This window comes from Capricornis sumatraensis, chromosome 10 (genome assembly GCF_032405125.1).
Source record: "Capricornis sumatraensis isolate serow.1 chromosome 10, serow.2, whole genome shotgun sequence".
NCBI lineage: Eukaryota > Metazoa > Chordata > Mammalia > Artiodactyla > Bovidae > Capricornis > Capricornis sumatraensis.
This window is the reverse complement of record NC_091078.1, coordinates 60,372,768-60,400,657: the sequence shown is the minus strand read 5'-3', so window position 1 is coordinate 60,400,657 and position 27,890 is coordinate 60,372,768. Positions and strand designations below refer to the sequence as shown.

Here is a 27,890-nt window from a genome sequence, read left to right as displayed (position 1 = left end):
ATAGTGAGGGGCATCATTCATTCACCACGTGTCCCCACAGCCTAGAATTCTATCCCGCATGGAGCCCGGCGCCCCAGCAAAATAATGCTGAGGTCCACGGGGAGAGCTGCTTGCTCCCTCCTCGGAGGCCATGGTCTTCCATCTGAGTTGTTCTCCTAGGCACAGACACCAAACTCCTTCAGACCTCAGCCTCTGGCTCTGGAGGTTCCCCAGGAGCCCAGGCCATCCTCAGGTGAGGGAGACGGGACCTGGGGATGCGCCGGGCACAGGTGTCCATGTGGTCGTTGGCGGCTGCGCTGTCCTCCGTCTCTCTGCGGTCCGCGTCCTTTCAGCCCACGGTCAGGGCGGCATGTGTAAAGAAGAGGCTGGGCCAAGGGACAGTTGTACTGCCTTTATTCCCCTCCACTCTTCTCCTCACCCTCCTGCAGTCCCCCACACACTCTGGGGCTGTGGGATGACCACACAATGCAGACATCAAGGGTCCACGTACCTGGGCACAGCCGTTTCGCCACTGAGTGCCACCCCCTCGACTGCCGAGGGGTGCCATGTGGGCCACGGCAGCAAACGTCAGAATCAGAGGCTCAGGCTTTGCCCCCACTGCCCGCCACCCCGAGCCTGGATTCCTAGAACTGTGGTCATGGGGCTTGAATGGTCATCTCTCTGGCCACTCATCCCCAGCTGGCCCAAGCCCAGGGACTACAAGGGGAGCTGGGGAGGGGCAGGCCAGGTTCCGGACTCGAGGCTTGGCCAAGTGGGCTGAGAAGTCCAGCTGGACAGAGCGGCCCCCCTTGGCAGATCTGCAGTGGGAGGTAATCATCCCAAGCCCCTTCCCCATCACCAGCCCTGGGAAGTGGGTGTGATGGCCCAAGCCCCTCCCTCCAATATCCAGGTGCTTGTTAATTTGTTTTAAAAATTAAAAAGGAAATGTAAAAGCTGGTAAAACAAGAACCCCTATCCATACTGGCACGGCTGAGGTTCCATTATTGCTTCAGACCCTTGTGGTCTGGCCAGAAAGGAGCTCCCACCAACACTGGCCAAAGGGGAAGAGAGCATTTAGCACCAGGGACACAGGGCTCCTGTCCCCGCTAGGACGGGGGCCTCCCAGGAGAGGGGTTGGGCGTGCCCATCTAAGCTATTAATACCATGACCATCTGACCAGTGCCCAGCCTGCTGTCTGGACCCCTCTCGTGCCCTGAGAAGGGAAGCATACAAGAGTAGGAGCCCCAAGTCCTGGGACAAGGTCTCGCCAGCAGCTCCCTACACCCATCTCCAGCCTTTGCTTGTGAAAGTCTGACTTCATGGATCAGAGGGCCAGCCTGGCCAGGGCCCCCTAGGCTCTCTAAGGCTGCAGTGATGGTAGCAGGTGACAGGGCCACCAGCTCTAACGGGAGATCCTGGTGTCAGCCACAGGGGGTGAGAAGCTCAAGGGAGTCCCAGCCTACAGCCCATTTGGGGAAATCAGACTTTTCTTAGGAAAATGTGGGCCAGCTCTGAAGAGCTGCCAGGCACTGGGACTGGAGGTTGGAAATAGCAAGGGAGAGGGGGAAGTGGGGGGGGGGGACCCTGAGGACGTCATGGAAGCCCAGAGATCAAGGGGTGCAGGAGAAGAAAAGAGCTACAGTAGAGCAGGAGCCTGAGGTGCAACCCTGACCCCGGAAGAGGCTAGAACCTTCAGCCTTGGGGTGGGGGAGCTGCAGTGCTGGGAACCAGACAGCAAGCTTTCCTCTCTGGAGGGGGTGCCCAGAGGACAGCAGGGGCATCTGAGGGTACGTACGTAGGCTCTGGCTTGCACTGTTCCTGCTACAGCCCCAAACTCAAACCCTCTAAGCCCAGAGAACAATCTGGGCTGTGTGGCTTGGATTCTAAATCCTCAAATCATTCGGGCTCCTTGGGCTTACCCACATCTGTACAGAATAAAGTGCTTCGTTTATTGATGATTAAAATGTCCCCAGCCCCCTACCCCAGCGCCATGGACCTTACAAGGAGGTCTGAGGGGTCCCGACCCCCTCAGCCCTTGGGCTGATGGGGCCAGTCCCCCCTCCACCACCCGCTGGGCTCAGGCCTCTTCCCACTCCAGCCATGCTGGGAAGGTGGTGGTGTGGGGGTAGTCATGGGGGTTTAAGGTGCAAAGAGTATAACAAACAAAACTGTATAAACACAATAGGAAAGAGCTTAACTAGGAAATATGTAGCTTATGGAACCTTCCTCCCCCTTTTAAAGGCAGGAATCAAGACGTTAAATGACAACAAAAAAAGGATGTCCTATTAGTGCTGGCCTTGTGAGGGCAAGCATTGGGCACAGGCTGGGGCTCTCCCAGCGCCCGCGACCCTGACCCCCCGGGCCTGATCATGCAGGCTCCTTGTGCCATCCATGAGCACAGAGGCCCAGGAGGGACAAGGGTGCTGGATGCCAGCCAGGGGCGGGTTGTGACCAGGCCTAGGGAGTGGAGGAGGCTTGCTCTGCCTTCAGGGAGCAGACGGACACAGACACACACATCTCTAGTGTGGGAGATGCAGCTGGGGCAGCTGGTGAGGGATGGGGTGCTCTGTGAACAGCTGCCCTGGCCTCCGCCCCACTGATAGCACCTTGAAACCTCAGAACATTGGCCCAAGCCTCCTCCTTAGGGGCCTGCCCCTGGGGTCCACCCATCTGCAGGGGCTCCTGGGCAGCAGGCCCTGGGAGCTGGTGCTGTGGGAGCCAGCCCGTCTGTCCACCCAGGGCCTGGCCCACAACACCCTGAGGCCCAGCGGCTTCTGGGGACATCTTCTCCAGGACCCAGGGCCCTCGGTGCAGCCTAGTGCAGGTCGGGGATCCCTGTGCCTGCCGCAGGGCTGTGAATGGGGAAAGCAAATGTCTGGGGTCCAGCCCCTGCCCGCCCCACACCCCCGACCCTCCCTATGCAGAGCTGCAGTCTTCGCGCCTCGCCACAGCCTCCCGGCATGCTCTCACGACATCCAGGCTCAAGCCTCTGCCTGGATATCTGCAGCCCTCACACTGGGTCCATGCCTCCTCCAAAGGGGGATGGCACCCCAACTTCTCCCCAAACCCTCCAGGATATGAGGCGCAAGTTAGGGGGCCCAGGAGAGACGCGGATAAGTGGCTGAAGGTGATCTGGGCTGGGCCACCCCCCTCCCTCTGGCATAGGCCTCAGCAGAGTGACCAGTCACACCTGCTCCCTGGGCCCCTGTCCCCCCTACCTGCCGCCTCCAGCGCCCCCCTCGCCTGGAGGGGGATACTGCCAATGGTTTCCTCTCTTTTCTTTATCCTTCACTTCCCAAAAAACAAACAACGAAAAAAGTAAAGGCTTCAAGAAGTCACTGAAAGGGGGCACTTGGTAGCGAGGTGTCCTCGGCCAGCTCTGGGGGCTGCCAGCCTGCACACCCCCCAGGGTCAGGGGCCTCGGGGCGAGGCCGGTGTCCAGCCAACTCCGGAGGTGTCACTGCCCCCAAGGAGGAGGGGAGGGTCCTGGGCCCCTTGCAGCAGGCAGGCAGTTAGTTGTTGGTGCTCAGCCTCCCGCTGCCCGGGCTGGAGGCTGTGGGGAAGAGTGGCGGCGGGGGCGGCAGGTGCGGCGGGGGTGGCAGGGTCTGTGGCAGCCCGGGCAGCAGGGGCAGCGCCTGGGGCGGGGCGGGGGACAGGCCCGGGGCCGCGGGGGCGCCGTCGCTGGCCATGGGGTGGCTGACACGGAAGCACTTCTCCTTGTGCGCCTTGAGCATGTTGGAGAAACGGAAGCGCTGGCCGCACACGTCGCAGGGGTAGGGCTTCTCGCCGGTGTGCGTGCGCCGGTGCCGCTTCATGTTGGGCCGGCTGGTGAAGCTCTTGCCGCAGATTTCGCAGATGTACGGCTTCTCTCCTGCAGGGTGGGTGGGGATGGGCCTAGGAGAGTTGCTGGGGGGCCACCACGCCCCCCACCCCCAACCTGTGAGCCAGCCTCCCTCATCCGACCTTGGGAGTCAGGGAGGCCAGGGCTTAGCGTCAGAAAAGGGCAGAGAAGGATGCCCGCTACGGCGCGGAGGCCATCACCGTTGGACATGGGTACCTGTGTGGGTCTTCATGTGCTCATCAAAGTACTGCTTCATGTTGAAGTCTTTGCCACACCACTGGCACATGAACTGCTTGTGGCCGATGTGGATGCTCATGTGTGACCGCAGCTGGTACTTGTACTGGAAGCGCTCATTGCAGTTCTGAGGGCAGGGTGGGGTGGGGGCAAGACCCAGGGCAGAGCAGGGGAATAACCTTCAGGGAGGGAAGTGCTGGTCTCCAGCTCACAGGTCCGTGGAAGGACTCACAGCGGGAGGGACTCCTGGGCAAGGAGGGGTGGATGCCAAGGCCGGCTGAGGTGCTTCTGGGGTGGGGCAGTGCACAGGGCACAGGTAGAGAGGCCCAGGCAGGAATGGGGCTCAGCAAGTGGGAAAAGGCCCCAGAGTGCAGGGAGCCCTTGTGCTTAAGACTCTCCATCCTTCCTCCTTGTCCAAAGGCCTCCCTCAGCCCCACCTGCAACTCTTTCTCTGATCTCTGCCTAAGATGTGTCTTTCTCCACCTCTCCAGAAAGCCTGTCCTGCGGTTCCAACCCACGCAGACTTCCCACCCTGAACGTGCAGCATTGAGATAGGGAGAGGAAGCAGGGGTATGTGGTAGGGGGGTTGTAGGTGGGCAACCAGGGAAGGATGCAAACAACAGGAGGGCCCCCTCTCTTTCTGCTCCCTATACTCCAGTCCCCCCACCCCCTGGTTTTTAAGCTGCTGTTGCCCCTGATCCCTGCCCTGTTCAGGGTGGTCCCTGGGGAGGAAGTGGACTCACCTCGCATCTGAACGGCTTCTCCCCGGAGTGCTGCAGGGAGTGCACCTTGAGAGACATGCTGCGTTTGAAGGACTTCCCACAGGTCTCGCAGGTGAAGGGCATGTCCTTGGTGTGGGCTACGGGGCAGGCACCATGGCCATGACATCTTGGGGGGGACCCATCTGGCTTCTCCCAGGGGACCCCTGCTGGACCACCCGCCACACTGAGCCTTGAACCCACCTTCTGGGGCACCATCTACCCTGGGACCTGCCCCGTGGCCTCTGTCCCCCAGGCAAGGTCCTTCCCCATCCCTCCCTGTCCCTCCCCCCAACACCCCCTGCTAGGTCTCTGTCTGCTCAGACAAGCACAGAGGCCTTCATGGTTCTTTAGCCTCGGCTCAAATCCTGGCCCAGCCACTGGTTCCCTGCATGGCTGCTGTGAGCCTCAGTGAGTCTCAGCATCCTCTTCTATAAAAACAGGAAGAGTGGTCCTAGCTCTCCAAGGTGGCTGGGCTTTACAGAAGATGGCACCTGTAAAGGCCTCAGCCTTGGGTCCCCTGCCATCCAGAAGGAGTTATCTGCACTCCCCGCCAAAACAAACTCCAAGGAAGATGTGGGAGGAAGCAATTGGAGACAGGGAGGGCCCCCCTCACAGTTCAGAGCTGGGGAATCCAAGCCCAGGAAGGACCACCAATCCTGGGTTACCTAACATGCTCCTGGTTGATACCTACACCCCAGGTTCCCAGCTCCCAGTCAGTTCATATTGGAAGCCTCCAGAACTGTCTGGTAGAGAAAGAGCATCAGGCCTGGCCAGGGCTCGCTCACTCCCTGGCTAGGGAGTGGGGAGAGCTCCATCCCCCAAGTGGGCAAAGAAAGGAGGGCAACCCAGACACCAGACTCAGCCAGGCCCACCTAGAGGGGAGGGACAGCCATGCCCAAGGTAGCAAAGTGGCCCAAGACACACTTGTGTCCAGGTATGACCCCTGGGAGAAGGGTTGCATTCAGAGAAGTCTGAAGCCCTGTCAGGGGCACAGCTGTCCTCAGACTGAGACAGGGGCTGTGTCAGCCCACACAGCAAGCACTCTGTGTAATTTAGCAGAAGGTGCTCTGGTGGACCCAGCCCCGTGTTGGGATGGCAGTGTGCTAGCTGGATTCTGGTCTCCACCTGCCCTCCTGTCATGAGCCCTTGTGCCATATGCAACCTGCCCAACCGTACATGGCAGCCCTGGCCCCAGACTAGCCCTCCCCCCTCCCCGGTCCCACTGCCCCATCCACTGTCCCCGCCCCACCTCCCAGCTACTTGGCGCCTTCTCATCCCTTTATATTGTCCCTGGATGTGAAAGACTTCCTAGCACACCCAACAGCTGGCCCAGCTTGGACCTTGGGCTCATTCCACCACAGGCCTAGACTTACCAACCATATGCTTGCGCACGTGAGCCATGGTGTAGAACTTCTTCTCACAAATTTCACAGGAGAACTTCTTTTCTGCATAGCCATGCACAATTTTATTGTGCTCGTGGAGGGACCAGAGCTTCTTAAAAGCTTTGCCACATGTCACACACTGTGGAATGAGAAGACTTTAGGCCCTGGGTCAGGACCATGTGACCTAGGACAAGTCACTGCCTCTCTCTAGGCCTCAGTTTCCTCACCTGAACTGTGCTCGAGAGAGAGGTCTTGATGGCCAAGGATCAGCTACGTTTGATATTCTGAGAGTCAGGGGTGGTAAATCCCTAAATATTCTTACCCACCTGCCCACCCGCCCAGGGCTGCAGCCTGGGGCCCTCCCTCCTCATCCTGACCTCACTAGGGTCATGGGCCACCTCTTCCATGAAGTCCCTCCTCTGCTCATTTCAACAAAACATCTTTCTACAGAGGGGAGACACATAACTGGCTGAAGGGCCACAGTGGGTGAGGAGGCTACAGTTCAAGGGGGAGCCCCTCGGATAACAGGTCCTGACAAAGCTGAGACACTATCTCTGCTGCCTTCCCTACTGGGACCCATACCTTGACACCATGGAGATCCCCAAGGGAACAGGTTCCAAAGGGCTGGGGGACTGCGGGAGGTGCAAGGGCCTCTTGGACACGAGATGGTAGTGGGAACCCTGGGGACCACACTCCCCTCCTCCTCAGCTCCTGGGCCCTTAACCCTGCAGTAGGCCAGGGCTTAGGCAGAAATTGGGTCAGGGTACCCAGGGCAGAAGAAGTACAAGCGTCTTTCCCTTTCAGGAAAGAAGCTCAGGGGTGTGCATGTGGCGAGTCACAGGGCAGCCCAGCAGGCAGGCAAGTGGGAGCATGTGCCTGAGGGTGGGGCAGGAATCCAGGTAACCCTCAGGTGACACTTTCTCCAATTAGCAATTAGTTCAGGCAATTAGCATCGCCTACCTACTGCCCCTCAACCTCACTCTCAGCCAGAAAAGGCAAAAAATCACTTGGCTGGCCTTGTGCTGTCTTCACCCTGAAAGGCCAGGCTGGCCCAGATGCAGGCTGGCTCAAGGCTTGGCAGTCAGCCCAGCTCCCCTGTTTGGCCCCGGCAGCCTTCCTGTTGGGCCCCCTGCACTTCCCGAACTGCTCATCCAGTCCCTCTTCCCCATGCCCAGGCCAGCTGGTACCTCCAAAGAGCTAAATGCAGGGGTTTCCTCCCGCCTGGCTGCCCCTTGCTCCACTCAGCCCTTGCAGTAAGTGGAAAATGGCGCCCCCTTCCGGGCAAACCCCTCCTCCCCTCTGTGCTTTCCTGCACTGCTCAATCTACCAAACTATATACCTGGGGGCCCTGCTGGCCTTGCAGCAGTCCAAAGATTTACAAAAACACTGACTCATCTCTCCTCAGAGCTGGCTGTCCCCCAGCCTCACATGCTCAGACAACTCTCTTCTGAGTCCCTGCTCCCCTCTGCCTCTCTGGCAAGGGTACTGTTTGTTCCAATCCTTTCTGCACATCTCTGCTCTTGCGGAAGCCCAGCTCTATCTGCCTCCTCCAGGAAGCTCTCCCTGATGTCATCCCCTGAGCTCTCACCACCCTGGGCTCACCCTTGGGCCGTGGCTGGTCCCACTGTCCCCGGGGTGGGGTTGGGGGGTGGGGGCTGAGCCTGCTCTCTGCAGACTGTGCAGACAATGCGGGCAGCAGGAACCCAGGGCCCAGTTCCGGCCTGGCTCAGCCTGGATGCCTGCCCCCTGCAGGCCCCTTGGAGGCCCACCTGGATGTTGCGTTCGCAGTCCGTCTGCCGGTGCAGCAGCAGCTCGCTCTCTAGCAGGAAGCGCTTGCCGCACTGGTCGCAGATCTGCATGCGGCTGTGGGTCACGTTCATGTGCTTCTCCATGTACCAACGGTTGTTGAAAACGCGCGGGCACTTCTGGCACGGATGGTGCTGTTTTTCCTCCAGCTTCACCTTGGCCCCCAGCCCATCGGCCGCCTGTGGCCCTCGGGAGCCAGGAGCGGCAGCCACTCCTGCAGGTGGCTTTGGCCGCTTCCCACCCCGCTGGCCGGCCTCCTCTGGCTCAGGGGGGCCACGGCGCCGGGCGGACCTCGTGGCCATGCGACTGTGGGCTGGGGGCTCTGCCCGGCTGCTGCGGCGCCCCAACCCCCCCTGCCTGCCCCCTGCCTCCCTGTCCTCCTCATCTTCCTCCTCCTCTGAGCTCTCCTGATCCTGCTCGCTGTGCCCCTCCTCTTCCTCCTCCTCTTCCTCCTGTTGCTCGCTGTGCCCTTCCTCCTCCTCCTCCTCCTCATCCTCCCCCTGACTGCCGCCCTCCTCCTCCTCCTCTGCTCCACTGCCTCCTCCCTCCTCTTCCTCCTCCTCCTCCTCTTCCTCCTCCTCCTCCTCCTCCTCCTCCTCTTCCGAGTGTCTCTGCAGCCCGTCCTCCCGGCCCAGCACCATGGTGGCCGGGCCGGTGGCAGCGCCTGGCTTGCCCTCGGGCCCTGTGGACACGTGCAGTGTCTGGTTGTTGAGGTTCACCTCCACGATGATCTGGGACTGCTCCCGCCGACTGTAGGTGCCAGAACCCCCAAGCTCTTCCTCCAGCTCCTCCCCACCCTCCAGCTTGCACAAGCTGGCCGGGGGCCCGCCAGCCTCTTCAACGCCACCCTCTTTCTCCTCCTTGAAGAAGGGCTGAGCCGGTCCGAGGGCAGCAGGCACCGTGCCACCCGTGGCCCCAGCCCCGTCCTCGACGCGCACGGAGTAGGGGTCGGGGCCCTCTCGGGCGTAGATCTTGGGCAGGCCCGGGGCGTCAGCCTCCTGCTTGATGTCGCAGTAGTAGGTTGGCGCAGCTGGGGTGCAGCCAGTAGCCGGCTGGGCGAGGGTCACCGCGCCGGGGCCCGGGGGGCCGAGGGAGCGGGCATCTAGCAGCTCCTGGCAGGACGCGGCGATGTCGGCCATCTGCAGCAGTGAGGCAGCACTCAGCACTTCGTGGACGTTGGCTGCGTTGACCAGCAGCTTGGACGTGTAGATGAAGTTGAGGATCTGCTGCAGGCCACCAGGCGCCAGCGCCTCCAGGGACAGCTCCACGCGCTGCAGCTGCTTGTTCTGGGTGAAGAGCGAGTGGAAGAACTGGCTGTAGGCGGCCAGCACGCCCTTGTGGGCCGGGAAGACGCTGCGCTGGGGCACCAGCACCAAGTCCACGTCGCACAGGTCAGGCTGGAAGAGGCGCTGCTCGTTCAGGCGGCCCATCAAGCAAGCGAAGTGCAGCGCCACGTCCTCCACCAGCGAGAACTCGGCCGCCGGTGAGTCCGTTGTCTTCTCAACCAGCAACTGCAGGGCCGAGGGCACAGGTCAGGTCGAGGCCAGCCAGGAGGTGCCCCCCACCCCCCATCACTCTTGGTTCCACGTGACAGAGAAGGTGCCGAAACTCAAGCAAAGACGATGGGGAACCAGGATTCAAGGCCGAGTCAGCTGTCCCTCAGAGCTTAAACTCCTGAGGCTGCGTATCAGCTCCTGGGTCAGTGGCTGACTTTTCTGGGCCTCCAGCTGTTCCACTGTGAAATGGGAGCAGTCATCCCAGGAAGGGAAGCAGAAAAGGAGGAAAGGGGAAGGAAAAGGTTCGAGGGGGAACAACCATGCTGGTGGGCCAGGAACCTAGGGGTTTCCTGGGATACAGGACTTCTGATGCTAAAACCAGGGCTGTCCCCAGCAAAAACGAGGACTGGGTTGTCTCCCCAGAGGGATCATTTCAGTATTTCTGGTCCCCATGGATTCTCTCCCTGACACTCACTCACAGATAAAACCAATCCTGCCCAGCCCCAGACACTTTAGGAACAAAAGTCACAGTCACTCTCCTGGAGGTACAGTGGCCAGAGAGAGAGCAGTGAGCTAGGTGACTTCTGTTCCTGAGGTGTTTGGGGTTGGGCAGGATTGGTTTTATCTGTAAGTGAGTGTCAGGGAGAGAATCCACAAGGCCTGGAAATACTGAAAGGATGCCTGAGACGACCCAGTCCTGGTTTGCCAGGAGCCAGCACCGGAGATCCCACCTATGACAAGGTCATGTGGAAGAGATCTGATAAGCAAGGCTTCAGGCCTCGAGGGACCCCCCCGGACCAGCTCGAGCATCTACCCCAAAACCAGAATCTGTCTTACTGTTTTGTGCCTTTCACCAACTCTCCTGACATTAACGGGGGGCTATTCCCGACCACCTTTCTCTGGAGAAAATCAACTTAGGGCTCTAACTAATAAATCTCCTGGACATGAAAGGAATATTTCAAATCAAACCCCCTCTGTTAGCATTTTAGCTTGCTTGGCAGGTTTATCCAGACTCCTGCAGCTACGCATGTGATTATTCACAGCCTCCCAGCTGTGACAGGCACGGGAAGCCTAAAACATAGAGCCTTTCAAAGGGTTAAAAACTATTAGAGTAGTGCTGGTGTAGGATTTCATTATTGGGCCAATGCTTGTTGCTAAGTTTCCATATCTCTTATCCACTGTGCACCTGGGAGTGCATTAGTTAACATAGTTGGAATGTAAGAAAAACAAGTGTAGCCTTGAATTAACCACATCAGACTTTTGAGCTAATTGGTTTTTTCTTGTAACTCACTGCACCTTTGCTCCGTGAGAAATGTAACTCTGTTTAGCATTTTCTGAGGCTGATATAGATTAGAAATATAAAGAAAAAACACTTTGAGGGAAAATAAGTTTTCTGGTTGAGCAGCCTTTATCAAAAGAGGGTCATAAAATGTCCACAGGCCTCCAAGGCCAGAAAATAACGTACACAACATCATTTGTGGGAAAGGTATGCAGAAAAAATGCTGGCTTCAATAAGGGCAAAACTGCTGGAGTGTTTGGGCTGACTCTGTATGACCTTGCATCTTTCATTTCCCTCTATGTACAAGTTAAGGTATAAAAGTCCCTTTTGAAAATAAAGTTACAGGCCTCGCTCACCAAAGAAGCTTGGTCTCCCCTTGTCTTTCTTTCTTTCTCTCCTCTATTCCTCTCTCATTCATTCATTCATTCATTCATTCGCCAGTGCCGTTTCTCCTGAGGGTTCCCCTGGATCCTGCGGGGGCTGGACCCCGGCACTGGTTTGCTGGGGACGGCCCTGGTTTTAGCATCAGAAGTCCTGCATCCCAAGGCCTGTACCAAACCCTTTCCCTCTAGGGCCCCCAGACCCCAGGTCAGGTGTGGTCCAGGCCCAAAGGTTCCCAGATGATGTCATCTTGGTGGAGCCTGAAGGAGGCCTTTGAATCTGATTGGTCAGATTATTAGATCCTTGGGCCACTTTCAGTATCTGTGAATTGCCTGGAGCAAGGGCTGGCTTAATTCTTGCTCCCACCACAGCGGCTTCCCTGAAAGGTGAGCAGCACAGACAGGCAGGCTGCCCAGTTCCTTGCATGGATCCAGCGCACAGCAGATATTCAGTTAACATCTATCAATGATCTGCCTGGTTCTGGCCCTCCTCAGGCCCTGTCCACTAAGTCAGAGCCTCCTACATTTGAGGGTACCTTGTTGCACTGCAAAGCCATCAGCTCTCCTACCCTATGCATCTCTCTGGAAGCCTTGGGATGAAACCCCAGTCCCATTCATCCACAGCCTACCCCTCCCCTTTACGTCAGTCCTTTCAGTCACTTGAATGAGAGGACCTGCCCTGGGCTTCACCCTTCACACCCAGTAGCCCAGGGCAGCACCCACCTCATGCTCTCTTTTTTTTTTCAGCAGCTGCAGCTTGCAGGCTCTAGCAGTTGTGGCACACAGGCCTGGCTACCCCGCAGCACATAGGATCTTCCTGGACCAGGGACTGAACCCATGTTCCCTGTATTGGCAAGCAGATTCCCAACCACTGGACCAGCAGGGAAGTCTACCACCATCTCTCTTGAGTTCCTCCCCAACACCTCCTTTACTCCAGCCAAGAAGCCACTTGTTTGTTTCTCTGTCTCAGGCTCCTAGCCCATCTAGGTCTAGCCAATCTAACAGGAATAAGGTGCCAACCCCCTTTCATCTCCATCCTCTGACTCATTCTAATTCATCTTCTGGGACCAAACTTTATTACACAGATGGGCTCAGAGTGGGAGGGTCTCACAGTCAACAGAAGCAGAGCCCCTGGACTCTTAGCCCTGCTGAGGCCACCCAATCTGTGTTGGACTGGATACTAGTCCACGTGGAAGTATTTCTTGGCCTTTAGTGACTCAAAAAGCAAGACGAGGCATCTCGGGACCAGCTGTGCTTCCCCAGACCCCACCAGCACCTCCGGCAACCTGTACCCTCCTCCCTAGAGCGGCTGCCACCTGCAAGTCAGTGAGGGGTCAGGATGCAATTTGGTTGTAACAGAAGTTCCTCAGGGCCTCCAGGGGCCAGAGAGTGGTGGGGAAGTAGCTTGGATAAGGACTTGTCAATGTCAGACCTGTTGTGGGGTACCCATCCCAGGTCCACTGCTCCTTCACAGAATGCCCTCCAGTGCCTATCTGCCATGGGTCAAGGGCAGTGCCTAACATTTCCTGTGTGCACATCGGGTCCCAGGATCCAGTGAAGACTCCTCTGGCCTCAGCAAGGGAGGAAAGGTTAGCCTGGGGGGTAGTGTTGCCCCAGAGACTCCATTTCTGAGGCAATACCCCCAGGCAAGGCTGCACCATCCATGGCCCTTCAGGGGCCCAAGGATCTTACAACCAGGAGCCCTGACTGGACTTCCTTGACCAGGCACACAGATGCTGCCTGAGTCCTTATGTGGCAGCCCCTCAGTGGGGTATGGCTACCCTCCCCCAACCCCCCGTGGCCTGGTACCTCCCACACAGGGCCCACCAGCTGTGTCTGCCTCTCCAGCCAGATGTGCCAGTTTCGTGAAGCTGTAGATGCCCCTCCCCATCTGGCTGTGCCGGCTGCAGTCACACACCCCAACCCAAGTCCAGGCCAGCTGGGCTAAGACACAAGACCAGAGGAGTGGTCAGGGACTTGTGTTGCCAGGGCATTTCATGCCCTCAAACCCTCCCCCACAAGCCAGGCTGGTGGGGGCAGGCCAGGTGCCAGGGACACCTGCAGAGGCTGCTCACCACCGGCAGAGCCTTCTACTCCTGAGAGGTACCCTGCCTCACCATCACAAAACCACCAGCTAGCTCCCTACCCTGCCCCAGCATCTCCCTGGAGGCCCCAGGATGAAACCTGGGTGTCCATCTGCACCCCCTACTCCCACGTCAATTCTTCCATCCCCAGAAAGCAGTGGGTGGACCCAGAATGAGCACAGGGGGCACAGGCTCATGACCTACAGCCTCCTCCTTTTAGGGAGAGAGTATCTGTGCCAGCCTCCTCTCAACTCAGGCCACTCGTCCTTCCCAAGAAACAGGCCCAGAGAGGGCGGGGGACGGGTCCAAGGTCACACAGGAGTTTGGACCAGAGCTGCAGTCGTCCTCCCCCCATCCCGCTTGGCCCAGGAGCCCCGAATCCCCTGGCAGGGCGGCTCCAGCGCCCACGTGGCCCAAGGCCCAGGCGGGAATCCGACCTCCTCCCTCCCCCCATCACCCAGTCCGAGGGCGGCGCCGTCCCCGGCCCAGAGAAGCGCCCCCCTCCGCCCGTGCCTAGCAGGACCTCAGCCTCTCGCGCCCCGGCCCCAACCCCAGGAATTTAACCCCTTCCCAGCCCAGGGCCGCGTCAGAGCTCCGCATTCCCAGCCCGCAGGGACCCAGAGAAGGGGTAGGGAAGAGCCGGCGAGGGCTAAGATCCCTCACACCCCTCCACGCCGAGACGACCGGCTGTTCGCTCGAGAGGGCAGAGCGGGCAGGTGGGCGGATAAGTGGGGGGACAGGCAGGGCCTTGCGTACCATGGTGCCGTGGCGCTGGGGGCTCACAGGGCCCCGCGGGATCGCGCTGCCCCCGGCGGCCAGGCCCGGGCCGCTCCATGTAGCGCCGCGCTGGGGGCCGCCCCCGCGCAGGGCCCCGCGACCATGGCCCCCGGGGGCGCGGCCGGGCGGGCGGAGGCGCAGGGCCGCGGCGAGTGCAGCCGCCGAGCAGCTGCGGCCCCAGAGCCTCAGGCGCGGCGGGCGGGGGGCGCGGGGCGCCGATTGGAGCCCGCGCGTCAGCTGGGGCCGCCGTCTGGACGCTTAAAGGGCCAGGCCGCCCTGCGCGCCGGCGGGGGCGCGGACACGCGTGGTACGCGCCGTCCGGGTGCAGCCAGCCCCGCCTCGGGCCGCCGCGGACTCCGGCCAGGCCCCGCCGCTCCCATCCTAGAAGATGGTCCCTGGACTCACTCTCTCGCACCGAGCCCCCTTTCCGCCGGGAAGTTCATCCCGGAGTCTAACCTGGGAGCCCTCCAGCTGCGCCACCGAGGTGGGGTCATAGGAGGAGGAGGCACCGAAATGGGGAAGCTGGGCGCTCCCGCGCCCACCAACCAGTTACAGAAAAGGCTTACACCTGCTCCCCTGAGCGACCTCACACTGAGGGACTGAACCCTGCGTATCCTCACTGGGTCACCATCCCCACCCTCTGACCTGGGCTGCTCTGACCTGAGAGTGAGTCGGGGACCTCAACTGAGCTGACCCCCCACCCCGATCCCAGGGCAGCTCAGGGTTTATGTTATAAACCTTGCTTCTTGTCAATCCATACTGACCTGGTGGCTGCCTCTGGCTGCACAGGGACGCCCAGGGCAGGAGATGGGAGAATGAGAACCACAGGGGCATTGATCAAATCCTTTCATGTGACAGACCCAGAGCTGGGAGAAGTCAAGACTAGAAGAGTGAGGGCCAGAGGCCCAGGTTCCACTGTGTCCCCCAGCCATGTAGCTTGATGGCTGCTGAGAGGCCTTCCTGCTGTTTCTGCTGGGGAGATGCAGCCAGGCCTGCGGAATGCTGCTCTGGCAGGGATGCCAGTGGGGGCTGGGGGCGGTTGTGCTGGCAAGAGGCTGCAAAGAAACACTGCCAGGCCAAGCAGACAGCAGAGTGGGGACCACAGGGCGGTGGGCCTCGCAGAGCCTAGGTGGTAGTTGGGCCATCATTGTGGAGAGGGGGCCTCTGTGGGCCTCTATGTCATCATTCAGATGCTTCTGTTCCCCTACTCCAAGCTGATGGCTGCCCCATGTTTGGTCGCTTTCACATTGCCCACATCTGGGCAGTACCACACTGTATCCCCCACCCTCTTCACTCACACATGCACTTGTGCTTACACACCCACCCATGCCTGGCTGTAGCAGTGTCCCCTGAGTATGCCACCTTGCTCATGAGGGGGCAGGGCCTCTGGGGCCAGTTCAGAGTAACTTGGTTCTGGGTGCCAGAAAAGGAAATGGAGTAGAAGCCAAGATCCCAGGCAGGCGCCATCCCGTAGTCTGATGTCTGTCCTGTGAAACTGCAACGGCCTCCCGTGAGGCCAGGATTTAGGCCCTTAAGACAAGGCCATTCCAGGGTCAGGGAGAAAACATCTCATGGGCAAAAACAGGGGTGACCAAAGAGTGCCAAGAGAAAGAGGAAGAAACCACATAGCTGGATGGAGGGTGAGATGAGACCTTGGTGGAAAAAAGAGATGGCAAGAGAAGAAGGGGCACAGATGGGGGCTCATGCCCCCAGTGATGACCACACAACAGATACTCTGCATCTCTGTGGCTGTGGTGGGTGAGTTGACTCAGCTCCCAAAGGCCTCAAACTGAGGCCAGGCCAGAGCAACCTGCATGTCTGACCAGCCCATCACCTCAGGGCTGCCTTCTGCTTCTTCCACCATCCCAACCCACTTCCTCATCTGACTCTGTGGCTCCCTTGCACGGGCCTGAGAGGTGGTAAGAGAGGAACTGTGTACCCATTGATTGGCTAACGACAGTGAAGGCAGAGCAGGACAGATTCCACAGTCAGATACCAGCGTGAGGAGCCAAGGAAAGATGAGGCTGGAGCAGCCTGCCCCACAAACTGGGAGGAGCCTGGCAGACGGCTGCAAGGGACACTCTTGGGCCCATTTCCCAGCCAAGGTTTGGCAGGGGTTGTGGCCAGCGTGACCAAGGTAGGGCTGCTGGCCCTTTTGGAATTGGCCTTGGTTGCAATAGTCAAGCCAAAGAAGGGGCTGGAGGCTGGGTGAGAAAGGAAGGAATAGGGGGCTCAGTCTTCCTGAAGACCTCAGCTGTTCCCCTTTCTTCTCTGGCCTACAGCCCATCTACTGGGGGAACCCCAGGACAAGCCAGTTCTGGGAGAGGCTACTGGCACTTGGGTCACATGAGACATGGCAGGAAGGCACTGTCCGAAGAGCTGTCTGGTGGGCTCATGTGGGGCTGCCTCGGAGCTGAGGACTGAAAGTTGAGTAACACTAGAGCAAAAGGAGAGGGAGGGTACTCCCCTGCACATGCCCCAAGAGAGGATACAGTTAAACATCTGCAGGGAACCAGAGGTGATTTGATGTAGCAGAATCCAGATTCTTGTCCTGTAGGAGTAGCCAGATGGAGATAGGCAGAACTGTTCCCTTGGCCTTGAAAAGGACCATGCCACAGGATCTTCCCCTCAGAGTTGGTCAAGGCAGGCTTTCTGGAGGGTCCAAGGTGGGACGAGTTATTGGGGAGGGGGATCCCAGGCCAGAATCACATGCCACGGGGGCAAGTCAGGAGTTTGTGAAGACCAGGGCAGGGCTGGATGATCCTCAGACACTTGGGACTGGGTGCTGGCAAGGTCAGCAAAGCCACACCCCTGCTTCTAGAGGCCAGCTCGGTGTTTTCTGCTTTTTTTTCCCCCACAACTTCCCTAAGCTTCTAGCCCCGAACTTCTCTCCCGTGTTGGAGGAGGAACAGACCCAAAACGTGCTGGGGCAGCACTTGCGTGCGTCTGCACACAACAGGGTTTAGCCTCCCTAGGCGGGGCGTGGAGCTGTGTTAACTGCAATGGGGGAGTAGAGTGGGCAGCGCCAGAAAACAGAAAGGGACGTTGCAGCACGGGGCTGGAGGGGTGGCAGGGAAGTTCAACTTACCCATTAGGTGTGGACCCAGGGCTCTGTAGGTTGAGGGAGCAGAGATCCCTGGGTGAGGGGTTGGAGGGGAGTGGATCGCTACTGTTCAGAGCACAGCACTAATAGGCTTCAGCTGTAGGTGGTAGGGCCTAATTCAAACCAGCAGGTTACCCAGTTCCCTCCAGCGGCATAAACGTCATGGCCTAGGCATTTAAGGCCTCCCTAGCAGCTTCCAGGATCCTCTCCACCCTGCTGGTTCAAGGGGCCCTGGGCCTCTCACTAGTGACTGAGCCTGGCCCTCCTCATACTCTCCACCTGGAGGCAAGCATAGGAACTAGTGTCCCTGAACCACTTCAACGTGTGCTTACTTCTAAGCATTTAATCCTCACCACTCCTAAAATGGAGAAGTTATATTAATAACTATAAAGGTCAAACAATTTACCCAGTTACCCACCAAGAAGTATCAGAGTGAAACTTGAACCCAAGCAGTCTGGCTCAGACCCCAAACCCTTAAGGGCTGTGCCACAGAATAGTTGCTCACAGAGATCCTTTACTCCTCCAAAATAAAATCAGATTGGGCCAGAGACAGAGACCAGTGGGATCCTTCTCTGGGAATCTAGCCTGGTGGCAGAGATTTTAGTTGCAGGAGGCCCTGGTGACCGGAGACTGGGGACATGCCAGCCCAGAGTCCTATCCCCTGTGGGCTCTCTGGGAGGCTGATTCATCTCCAGGATGGTCCAGAAAGGGATGCACACTCCTGGTTTTCACATCTGGTTGCACCCTCTTTCTGGGTGTGAGCTGAGAGACCAGCAGTCTAAAGACTATTAGCCTCACATTACAGATGAGTGTCAGGCCTCCAAATGCAGAATGCAAGCGTCTGTGCTGAGTGCTCAGGTCACTTTTTTTTTTAGCCCCAATGTCCTCAGATCTCCAGGCTGGCTGAAGAGACACAACCCTCCCCCAGCTAGTCTGGGTCCTGCAGACTGTGAAACTCAGCTCAGTCTGTAGAGCTTGAGTTCAATAGCTATAGAAGGTGAATGTTGGGGCCTGGGGTCTCCAAGAGGCAGAAGTGCTTGACCCCAAGCTTGGCATAGACCCACTGCAGTCCTTCTGATTCATAGGGAGTAAAGGAGGCAGGCGCAATGGAGTACGCTGCCCTTACCTTCTACTGAAATCATTCAAGAAAACAGTCCGGTAGAGCCTCCTGCTCCTTTGCGTGTTGCCCAGGTAGGCCCTCCTTGCCTCACGTTCCTCAGGTACTGGCTGAAGCTGCCCAGGGCCTGTCTACGAGCTGCCATCTTCCAGGGAACCAGCTCCTCCCCCCAACCTTTACAGCATCAAAGGACTGCTGTGCAGGAGTCCTCTTGGCATTCTGCCCAGTCCATTCTTCACAAGTCCCTCATGGGATCTAGGCGCTCACCTCTCTGAGCAGCGGCAGAGTGGATTCCCTCTCCTAAAGACCAGCATCTGAGCCCAGTCTCTTCCTCCATGAGCCATGGCTTCTGGGCCCCTTCACCTGGCTACACAGTTTGTGTCACTCATTCTGCACTGGTGGAACCTCCGTTCTCTTCCAGTGATGCCTGGCCAGTATTCATGGTCAGTTGTGAGGCACATTTATTTCCCTTGAATCCTCTTGCTAGCTAATTCAGAACAGTCAAAAGTCCTTGACACATTTCCTCCCAATACTGCCCAGCCGATCAAGATGCTATCAGAACATCAGTAAAGATCATGGTGCTTTCTAAAAAATAAACGACCCTAAAGGAACCTCATTTGGGGATTTCCCTACAGCAAACTGACTCTACAATTTTCTTTAAATTTTAAGGCAACACATCCAGATTTGACTGTTTTCAGGAACTACCTGACTTGGTGGTTTACTGTTAACTCAACTTTGGAAACTGAATTTCTGCCAACCTTACTGTGTAAGGTTATGTTGTATTCACTAACAAAGTACAAATCCCTTTGAGTTCTGAGGAAAAAAAAATTAATTGTACTTGCCCTGCAAATTCTCATGTGGATGCTAAAAATATCACAAGGAATATTTTCTCCTGGAGTAAGTGCTATGTGCTTGCTTGGTGAACCACTGTTAGGGAAGGAAGGCGGAGGCTGTAGGTGGCTTAGCAGGTAAACATGCTGTCCCTGGGCAGCATCTCACAGATGGGGTGGGACACAGTCCCTTCTCTGCAAGGATGTCTGTATGCAGGCCACCTCAGCTGGATGACAACTGGACCTGAAAGAAATCTGGAGTTGGTAGGGGAAGTATGACCAAGCACCATCAATGGTTCTCTGCCTAGGTAAACATTTCTGCCTGAAGTTGTCTCTAGCACCACCTCGTGCCCTGCCGGGAGCCACCACGGGAAATCCCACCCATGACAAAGGTCATGCAGAGAAGACCTGACAGGCAAAGGCGGATCAGGACTCGAGGGATTCCCTGGACCTGCTCGAGCCATCTACCCCAAAACCAAAATCTGTCTACTGTTTACTGTATTATGCCTTTCAACCACTCTTCTGATATTAGCAGGGGGCTATCCCTGACCACCTTTCTCTGGAGAAGATCAACTTAGGGCTCTAAGTTGATAAGTCTCCTGGGCATGAAAGGAATATTTCAATTCAAACCCCCTCTGTTGGCATTCTAGCTTGCTTGGCAGGTTTATCCATACTCTTGCAACTAACTCACATGATTGTTCACAACTTCCCAACCATGAATGGCACGGGAAGCCTAAACATTCTAAAAGTCCTAATGGGCATAGAGCCCTTTAAGGGGTGAAAAATTATTAGAACAGTACTGGTAAAGGGCTTCATTATTGGGCCAATGCTTGGTGCCAAGTTTCCATATCCCTTATCCATTGTGCACCTGGGAGTGCATTAGTTAACATAGTTGGAATGTAAGGAAAACAAGTAGTAGCCTTGGAATTAACCACATCAGACCTCTGAGCTAGTAAGTTCTTTCTTTGTTATAACCCACTGCAACTTTGCTTGGTGAGAATGTAACTGTTTAGTACTTTCTGAGGCTGACACAGATTAGAAATATAAAGAAAAAAAAAAACACTTCAAGGGAAAACAAGTTTTCTGGTTGATCAACCTTTATCAAAAAAGGGTCATAAAATGTCAACAGGCCTCCAGGCCAGAAGATAATGTACATAAGACCCTTGTTTATGGAAAGGCATACAGAAAAAAATCCTGGTTTCAATAAGGGCAAAACTGCTGAAGTGTTTGGGCTAACTCTGCATGACCTTGCATCTTTCATTTCCCTCTATGTACAAGTCAGGGTGTAAAAGCGCCTTTTGAAAATAAAGTTACGGGCCTCGCTTCACCTAAGCTTGGTCTCCCTGTGTCATTCTTTCTCCAACGCCGTTCCTCCTGAGGGTATCCCTGGACTCTGCTGAGGCTGGACCCCAGCAGTGCCCCACCACGGATACTCGGCCAGAAGAGGAAAATGGGCCACAGAGAGAGATGAAATCTCTTCCCTCGCTGGGTCAGCAAAGAGACTCAATGCTTCCTTTTCCATTTCAGAAAGACTATTTGAAGTCTTGGTGAATAAAGAAGGATGAGACATGCTCAGACTCAAACTTAGACTAAGTATATAGTTTAATTTCTACAAGGCCTCCCTTTTAAGTTTTAGGGAATTTAAATGAAGTATATACAAATTAGACATTGCCAATATATACAGAAGTATTTTCTACTATTTTTGAACAATACCAGCTATATCATGTTTTATTTGCAATAAAGAGGACATTACAAAAACAGTCCAATAATGCATTTTCTATTAAGAAGCACAATACACAATGTAATTCAATTTTATTAAAAAATCACTTAAAATACAGAACAATCCCCTTTAGGAAGAAAAGCTATTTCTGTAGTCCATTCAGTAAACACACAAGTTGAATGGTGCAGCTGAGGGCTGTTCTTTTCCATGGAGAAAACAAACGAGGCTTCTAGGGCTCACCTTTTCAGGATAAAATTCTACCCACAGCACAACCTGCAAAGTTATTGCCTTTGGGAGGTAGAATTCTAAAACACCCTTCCCTCTTTTCATGCCCCAATCCCAGAAACCTGTAAATATATCACTTCTGTGATTACATTCTATGGCACAGCTGACCTTAAATAGGAACACTGTCTCACACATGAACCGTGATCTAATCACATGAACCTCAAAACAGAGGAGGAAGGCAGAGAGATCTGAAGCATGAGAAGACCCCGATGGGCCATTGCTGGTTTGGAGATGGAGGAAAGCGCACAAAGAGGAATGCGAGCAGCCTTAAGGAGCCAAGAGAGAGGACCCCAGCTGACAGCCAGCAAGAAACTGAATACTGCCAACAACCTGAATTAACCTGGAAGCAGATTCTTCCCCAGAGCCTCCACGAAGGAATGCCGCCCTGCTGACCCTTGATTTCAGCCTTGTGAGACCCTGAGCAGAGAATCCAGCCATATCACGCTGGACTCATGAGCTACAGAACTGTAAGCTAGGAAATGAGTATTGCTTTAAGCTGCTAAGTTTGGGATAATTTGTTACACAGCAATAGAAAACTAATACACTGCCGAAAGGTAACTTTTCTTAACGTAATTAGATTTGGCAGTTTTGGTCTGTGTTCTAAATGCAGTTTTTCCCACTGAATATTATTAAAGCAATATTCTCCTCTGCAGGCAACTTTTGAGAATGCTCGTATGAATCACAGATTGTTTCATATTCACCATCAAGTGTTTGGTTGAGTCAGGTCCTACTTTCTAATGTACTCTCATCTGTCAACTTGGCAAACAATTGGCCACTTAACCCTGTTTATGAACCTTTTATAGGTGATGGTTGTAATACATCCAAGGTCACCCCTCCATCCATCAGGGGTGGTCAGATCCCTTCAACTGAGGGTTCTTTCCCACTTCCCCAGTATAGCAGGCAAGGGGTAGGATGGCACAAAGTTCTGCATCAAATATCCAATATGAATTTCTTCTGCATAACTGGATAAAACTGGCACTAAGGTGATTAAGTACACTTGGGGAAAAAGCTCAAACTAAAGATAAAAAAAACCAAAATCTCACCAGTTTTTATAGGTCAAATCATTTTTACAGGAACCACCCAAGACACTGAATATGTGTAATCTATGCAGTACTGCACACCCTGATTTCCTGTCTGTTGTCATAGGTTTACCAATCTCACACAAGGTTTCACTGTATCACTGCAGGCCACTGAAACAGGGGAACAAGCTGGCGGGTGCTAAGAACAGTTCAACTGCTCTTACATCTCTTACTTGAAAGGCTTTAAAGTAAAGCCCTGAACGATGTGTCCAAAATGGTGGCAGGTAGATCTTAGTGTTACTTTTGCAGTCCACTCTCCATTCACCTCTTCCAGGCATCAGTTCTGGGCAGCATACCCAAGTGGTCACACAGCCCTGTGCCAATCCTGCCTGCTCCATAGCCCCCAGCCCACACCTGTGCTTGAGAGAAGCTCTCCAAACAGTTAAAGTGAATATAGCTTACAATGAACCCTACTTGGTGCCAATGAACTTTTAAAAAATTTATTTCTCTCTCTGATGGAATTCTAATATACAGTATATAAGAATAATGCACCAAAAGTTACCAAGCACCAGAGCATAAACTGGAATAGAACTTTTTTTTTCTAAACAGACTGAACTTCTAATAGTATTTATTAAAAAAGCACATGAAACATTAGGGCTACAGAGACAGTGCAGAGATTTATAGTTAAGGCTGATCTATTCTTTTTAACCTCACCCGCCAGCCTGAAATAAGACAGTGGGCTGTATTATGACCACGTTCTTGATCCTCTGAAACAACAAAGAAGAAAGGAGCCACTGCCCTACACTCCTGGTTACTATCAGTATCAATTCTGGGTGGTTTGTTTTTAAGAGCACACATGAATAGGACTGTGTAATTGGTATGGAAGTATTTGGCCACCTTTCACAGTTCTCCTTCAGTTCTATGCTTGGGCAGCATAGAGGCTAAAACCTTAAAAATGGGCAAAAAGAATCTGTATTCTAAGAAATACATGAGACAAATAATCTATCTAAAATAATATTGCAAATTATACTTAAATTTCATGATTTCTTGATTCAAGAAAAAGAAATTAATTTCCATAGTTGGCTACTGTAAAATGTGGCATACAAATATTTTAAGGAGATATATCTGTATTTTAAATTCTATGCACATGTAAATAAACAAACAACAATTAAGAAGCGTCTATTTTTCAAATTCATCTCTAATACCGAAACAGAACAACAGACTGCCATTAAGTTTCTTAAATTTTTAAGTTACCAGATATTTACATGTAAGATATAATTCATATAAAAAAAGGGGACACTTTCAACTATATCTGCTGCTTTCACTGGGACTTCGGTGATGAGAGTAACTTCGGTCACTTTCACTGTCAGAGCCATAAGATCTACAACTCCTGTATAACAAGACAAAACAAATAAACAAATACCTTTTAACTCTCAACCCTGTGAATTCCTGCTGAAGCTTCTTTTTTGATATAAGGGGCTTGAAAGCAAGTGACTCGAGGAGGCACAGCATAGTGCGTAGAAAAGTACAGTACTGACCATGACAGCACTGTGGACTTTTCAAAGATGTTAGTGACAGATGGTGGTAATATCGAGGTGTAAATAAAGAAACAGCACTTCTTTCTTACTTGAAATTACTTGAAATCCACTCAAGGAAATGAGAATAATTTTCCATGTTACCCAAAATGAACATCAATATTTAATTAGACTGAAGAAGTAAGGGGGAAAAAGGCCAACAAGAGTTTCATTAAAAGGGGGAAAAAAAAAGGAAATCAAAATCAAATCAAAATGTGAGCCCAATGAGGGGTGAGGGTGAGGTGGGGCAGGGATGGGACCGCTAGTGAGTCAAGAAGACTTTGGTTATGGTCACCATTCAGTTATTTTGGGAAAAATATCCACAGAAAGCCAGTCACTCTGCTAGATGCTAAGGGCACACACACAGCAGACTAGAGTTCCCTGGGCTCAAGGGTAGTCTGGAATAGGGGGTAAGATAAATAAAACACACAGCAGGGACCATATCTCAGGGTGAGCAGTCAGGAAGGGCTTCCCAGGGACAGTGAATGGGTTATTTCAAGAGGCGGGATGGGAGATGGTGAAATGGGCATGTGAATCTCTAGGCAGAAAATAAAGGTTCCAGAATGTTAGTGCAGGGAACACAGAAAAGCCCAAGCTGGAGGTGGTAGGTGGAGAGGCCTCCATGCAATACTCAGGAGCCTGGTGGACCTGCCCCTAAGGTCACTGGGGTGTACTTGAAGAGTTTCAAATAAGGGAGTGTCTGTATCACACTGAAATTCTATAAGCACCAATGACTGTAACTGCAAGGCATGGGGGTAGTGCAGTGGTGGTGAGGGAGGGTAAGACCAGAAGCCACCAGGAAAGATATACACAAAAAGTAATCAAAAAGACTTCTGCAATAACTATATGTTACATAAAACATATCTATGAATACATATTAACACATAAAAGACATTTTTAACCATTAAACCACAAATCCTGCTACTGAAGCAAGTGACTGTGACATTTTATTACATATTAAAAAAAAATACTACCTTTAAAAAATTTAAAACTGACAAATTGGCTGTTATTTCTAGCAAGTAACTCTAAAGAATGGTCCACAGTTTGAGTGGTCTTCTCTCTTTATTCCTTCCAAAAGAAATGTTTGTCCAAGGATACGTGAATATTTAAGAACCCCCTTCAGATTTAAACATGTTTAAATGTTTAATGTTTAAACACAACCAATAAACATTACCCAGCAACTCTTAATACAAAGCCTACTTTCAGTAACTGCCTTTGGACTGAAGAAATTCAACAAGAGAAAGAAGAATTTCTGTCCTTAGAAGATGATGCTTTCTCTGCTGTAGCAGTCTATCGCCCCATACCCCAAACGCCCGCAGTAACTTACAGTGCTTGAAGAACAGAGACCCACCTGGATCGCCTATTGTAGCTTCTGCCTCGGTGGTAACTGTCACTCCTCGGGCTTCTACTTCGGCTCCGACTCCTGCTATAGTAGCTATCATAAGTGTAGGACCTGCTTTAACAGCAATAACAAACACTAAATTTTCCCATTTAAATATTCATATATTCCCATTTCTTTTTAGGTTCTTAAGTGTCCTCATAGAACATGGGCACTATATGACAGAATGAAGACATATGTGCATAACACGTACTGGAAACATTTAATAACTGCTCCAAATCAGACTTACCATATTAAACAGAAAAACGTTAATTTCTTTTCTGCATTGAAAAATATCACAAAGTTGACCCTGAGTTAGTTCAACTGAATCTGGTGCATCTTATAGGCAATTAGAGTCAATAAATCCCTGCCATTATAATTTGACACCATCACTTCTGACACTAGAGCAAAATGGGTCAACAAATAAAAACTGTTGAAAAAGTCAAAGACATGTTTTCCTGCCGGGAGCCAGCACAGGAGATCCCACCCATGACAAGGTCATGTGGAAGAGACCTGACGAGCAAGGCAGATCAGGACTCGAGGGACCCCCTGGACCTGCTCGAGCATCTACCCCAAAACCAGAACCTGTCTGTCTTACTATTTTGTGCCTTTCACCAACTCTTCTGACATTAACAGGGGGCTATCCCCGACCACCTTTCTCTGGAGAAAATCAACTTAGGGCTCTAGCTAATAAGTCTCTTGGATATGAATGGAGTATTTCAATTCAAATCCCCCTGTTAGCATTCTAGCTTGCCTGACAGGTTTATCCAGACTCTTGCAGCTACGCATGTGATTTTACAGCCTCCCAACTGTGAGAGGCACGGGAAGCCTAAAACATTCTAAAAATATAGGCCCTTTCTAAGAGTTAAAAACTATTAGAGTAGTGCTGGTGTAGGATTTCATTGTTGAGCCAATGCTTGCTGCCAAGTTCCCATATCCCTTATCCATTGTGCACCTGGGAGTGCATTAGTTAACATAGGTGGAATGTAAGAAAAACAAATAGTAGCCTTGAATTTAACCACATCAGACCTTTGAGCTAATTGGTTCCTTCTTTGTTGCAACTCACTGCACCTTTGCTCCATGAGAATGTAACCCTGTTTAGCACTTTCTGAGGTTGACATAGATTAGAAATATAAAGAAAAAACACTTCAAGGAAAAATAAGTTTTCTGGTTGAGCAGCCTTTATCAAAAGAGGGTCATAAAATGTCCACAGGCCTCCAAGGCCAGAAGATAATGTACACAATATTGTTTATGGGAAAGGTATGCAGAAAAAAATCCTGGTTTCAATAAAGACAAAACAGATGTAATGTTTGGGCTGACTCTGTATGACCTTGCATCTTTCATTTCCCTCTATGTACAAGTCAAGGTATAAAAGTTCCTTTTGAAAATGAAGTTGGGGGCCTCGCTCACCAAAGCTTGGTCACCCCATGTCAATCATTCTTTTTTTCCTCTCTCTCTCTCTCCCTTTCTCCCTCTCCCTCCCTCTCTTTTTCAGGCTGAGCCCTTGGAGCACAGAGGCTCTCTGCGTTCACTTTCCTGCCTGGGCTTCTAAGACCCGATCAAAAAGGCGCTCTGTGTCTTCATTCTGGCTAGAAGGCGCTCTGCGTCTTCACTCCGGCGAGAGGGCGCCTGTGGCCTCCGTGAACAGAACAAGTCCCTTGTTTGGGGCTTTATTGGCTTTCTGTGTAAACCAAGGAATATCAGCTTCTATTCTTTCCTCTCTCATTCATTCATTCATTTGCCAACACCATTCATCCTGAGGGTACCCCTGGACCCTGTGGGGGCTGGACCTCGGCATTTCCCCATGAAATACAACACCTTTAAAAAGGGAATTAAGGGGTAGTTTCCCAGTCCCTGTCCATACCTGGACCGACTGTGGGGATCATAGGAGCTGCTCCTGGATCTGCTCCTGCTGGACGTCCTAAGAGTAACCACATAAGGGACCATCAATTTGTGGATCAGGACAGGCTACATAAAAAATCTAGGCATTTATTTACCCATTAAGGAGAAAACACAATGAAATCCAGCAGCTATATTTATTTCATTTTTCGTATTAAAAGCATACTGGATGTGTTTTTTTTTTTTAAGCCTGTTGGGTTTCACAGGAAAGGTTTTAAGTTTTATACAATTCTTCTATGAGGTGCACATAAAGTAAGTCACTGGGGAAGAACTGGGTGGGGAAGGGGAAGACACAGGTGGGACACTGGTTTGGTACTGAGCAATGACAAGACCCTTTTCAGCAGCTATCCCACTCGGCCTGTGCAGGGAGACAGATGGGAAACCACACTGTAGGGCGGGATTCACGAGCTCACCTATGACTTTTGTAACTGCGGTAGGAACTGCTCCGGCTCCTTGTGCGGCCTCTGCTATACCACCCTCTACTCCGACTTCTAGAGTAGCTTCTTGATCTACAATTAAGAGTGGAAAAAATATAATTTTATTAACTCATTATGCTGTTAAGGTTAATCACTAGTAGGGCAGGAGTGGGAAAATCCAGTAGAGGAAAGGTCTTTGGAAAGGTCTCTCAAACTCCTCACAGCAGGGATGACAAGAGATGGCTAATGAGAGTTTAAACTGAACAGAATGAAATAAAGAAAAAACAGAAAAAGCTGATACAGGTATGTTCATAGGAGCCGCTTCTGTAATACCAGCAAGAGGAAACAATCCAAATCTTTATTAACAGCAGAATGGGTTTAAAAAAAATTAACATAGATATATACTGAAATATCCTAAAGTAGGAAAATTAACTACATTTACATGTATCAACACAGTTAAATCTTGGGAACATAATGTTGAGTGAAAAAGGCAAATGTAGAACATCTATAAATATAAAAAAGGATTCTAT

At 52.9% G+C, this 27,890-nt stretch overlaps 2 protein-coding genes across 3 annotated transcripts in view; both read right to left on the bottom strand.

The window, feature by feature from the left end:
* Nucleotides 1-3,491: 3,491 nt before the first annotated feature.
* On the bottom strand, nucleotides 3,492-9,433 carry ZBTB47 (zinc finger and BTB domain containing 47). The gene is made up of 5 exons (XM_068982911.1): nucleotides 7,967-9,433; nucleotides 6,189-6,336; nucleotides 4,798-4,913; nucleotides 4,037-4,181; nucleotides 3,492-3,850 (listed from the first exon to the last, which is right to left on the bottom strand). Exons 1-5 carry the CDS (start codon nucleotides 9,431-9,433, stop codon nucleotides 3,492-3,494), a joined length of 2,235 nt encoding a protein of 744 aa, XP_068839012.1.
* An 11,367-nt stretch (nucleotides 9,434-20,800) lies between these two features.
* NKTR (natural killer cell triggering receptor) overlaps nucleotides 20,801-27,890 on the bottom strand; it is a 42,023-nt gene continuing 34,933 nt past the window's right edge. Inside the window, exons 13-16 of one of the 2 annotated variants that reach the window (XM_068981610.1) lie at nucleotides 27,358-27,453; nucleotides 26,910-26,966; nucleotides 25,019-25,123; nucleotides 20,801-23,483 (exon numbers count right to left, since the gene is read on the bottom strand). In XM_068981610.1, the coding sequence (XP_068837711.1) occupies nucleotides 23,396-23,483; nucleotides 25,019-25,123; nucleotides 26,910-26,966; nucleotides 27,358-27,453 (346 nt within the window). In that variant the 3' untranslated portion in view covers nucleotides 20,801-23,395. The remainder of the gene's footprint in view (nucleotides 23,484-25,018; nucleotides 25,124-26,909; nucleotides 26,967-27,357; nucleotides 27,454-27,890) is intronic. The other variant, XM_068981611.1, reaches the window with a different exon arrangement.

Coding starts and splice junctions, on each gene's coding strand:
- ZBTB47 (XM_068982911.1), bottom strand. CDS start 9,433: ATGGGCCGCCTGAACGAGCAGCGCCTCTTCCAGCCTGACCTGTGCGAC. Junction 4,914..6,188: donor CGTGCGCAAGCATATGGTTG/GTAAGTCTAGGC, acceptor CCTGCCCCGTAG/CCCACACCAAGGACATGCCC. Junction 3,851..4,036: donor GCACATGAAGACCCACACAG/GTACCCATGTCC, acceptor CCCACCCTGCAG/GAGAGAAGCCGTACATCTGC.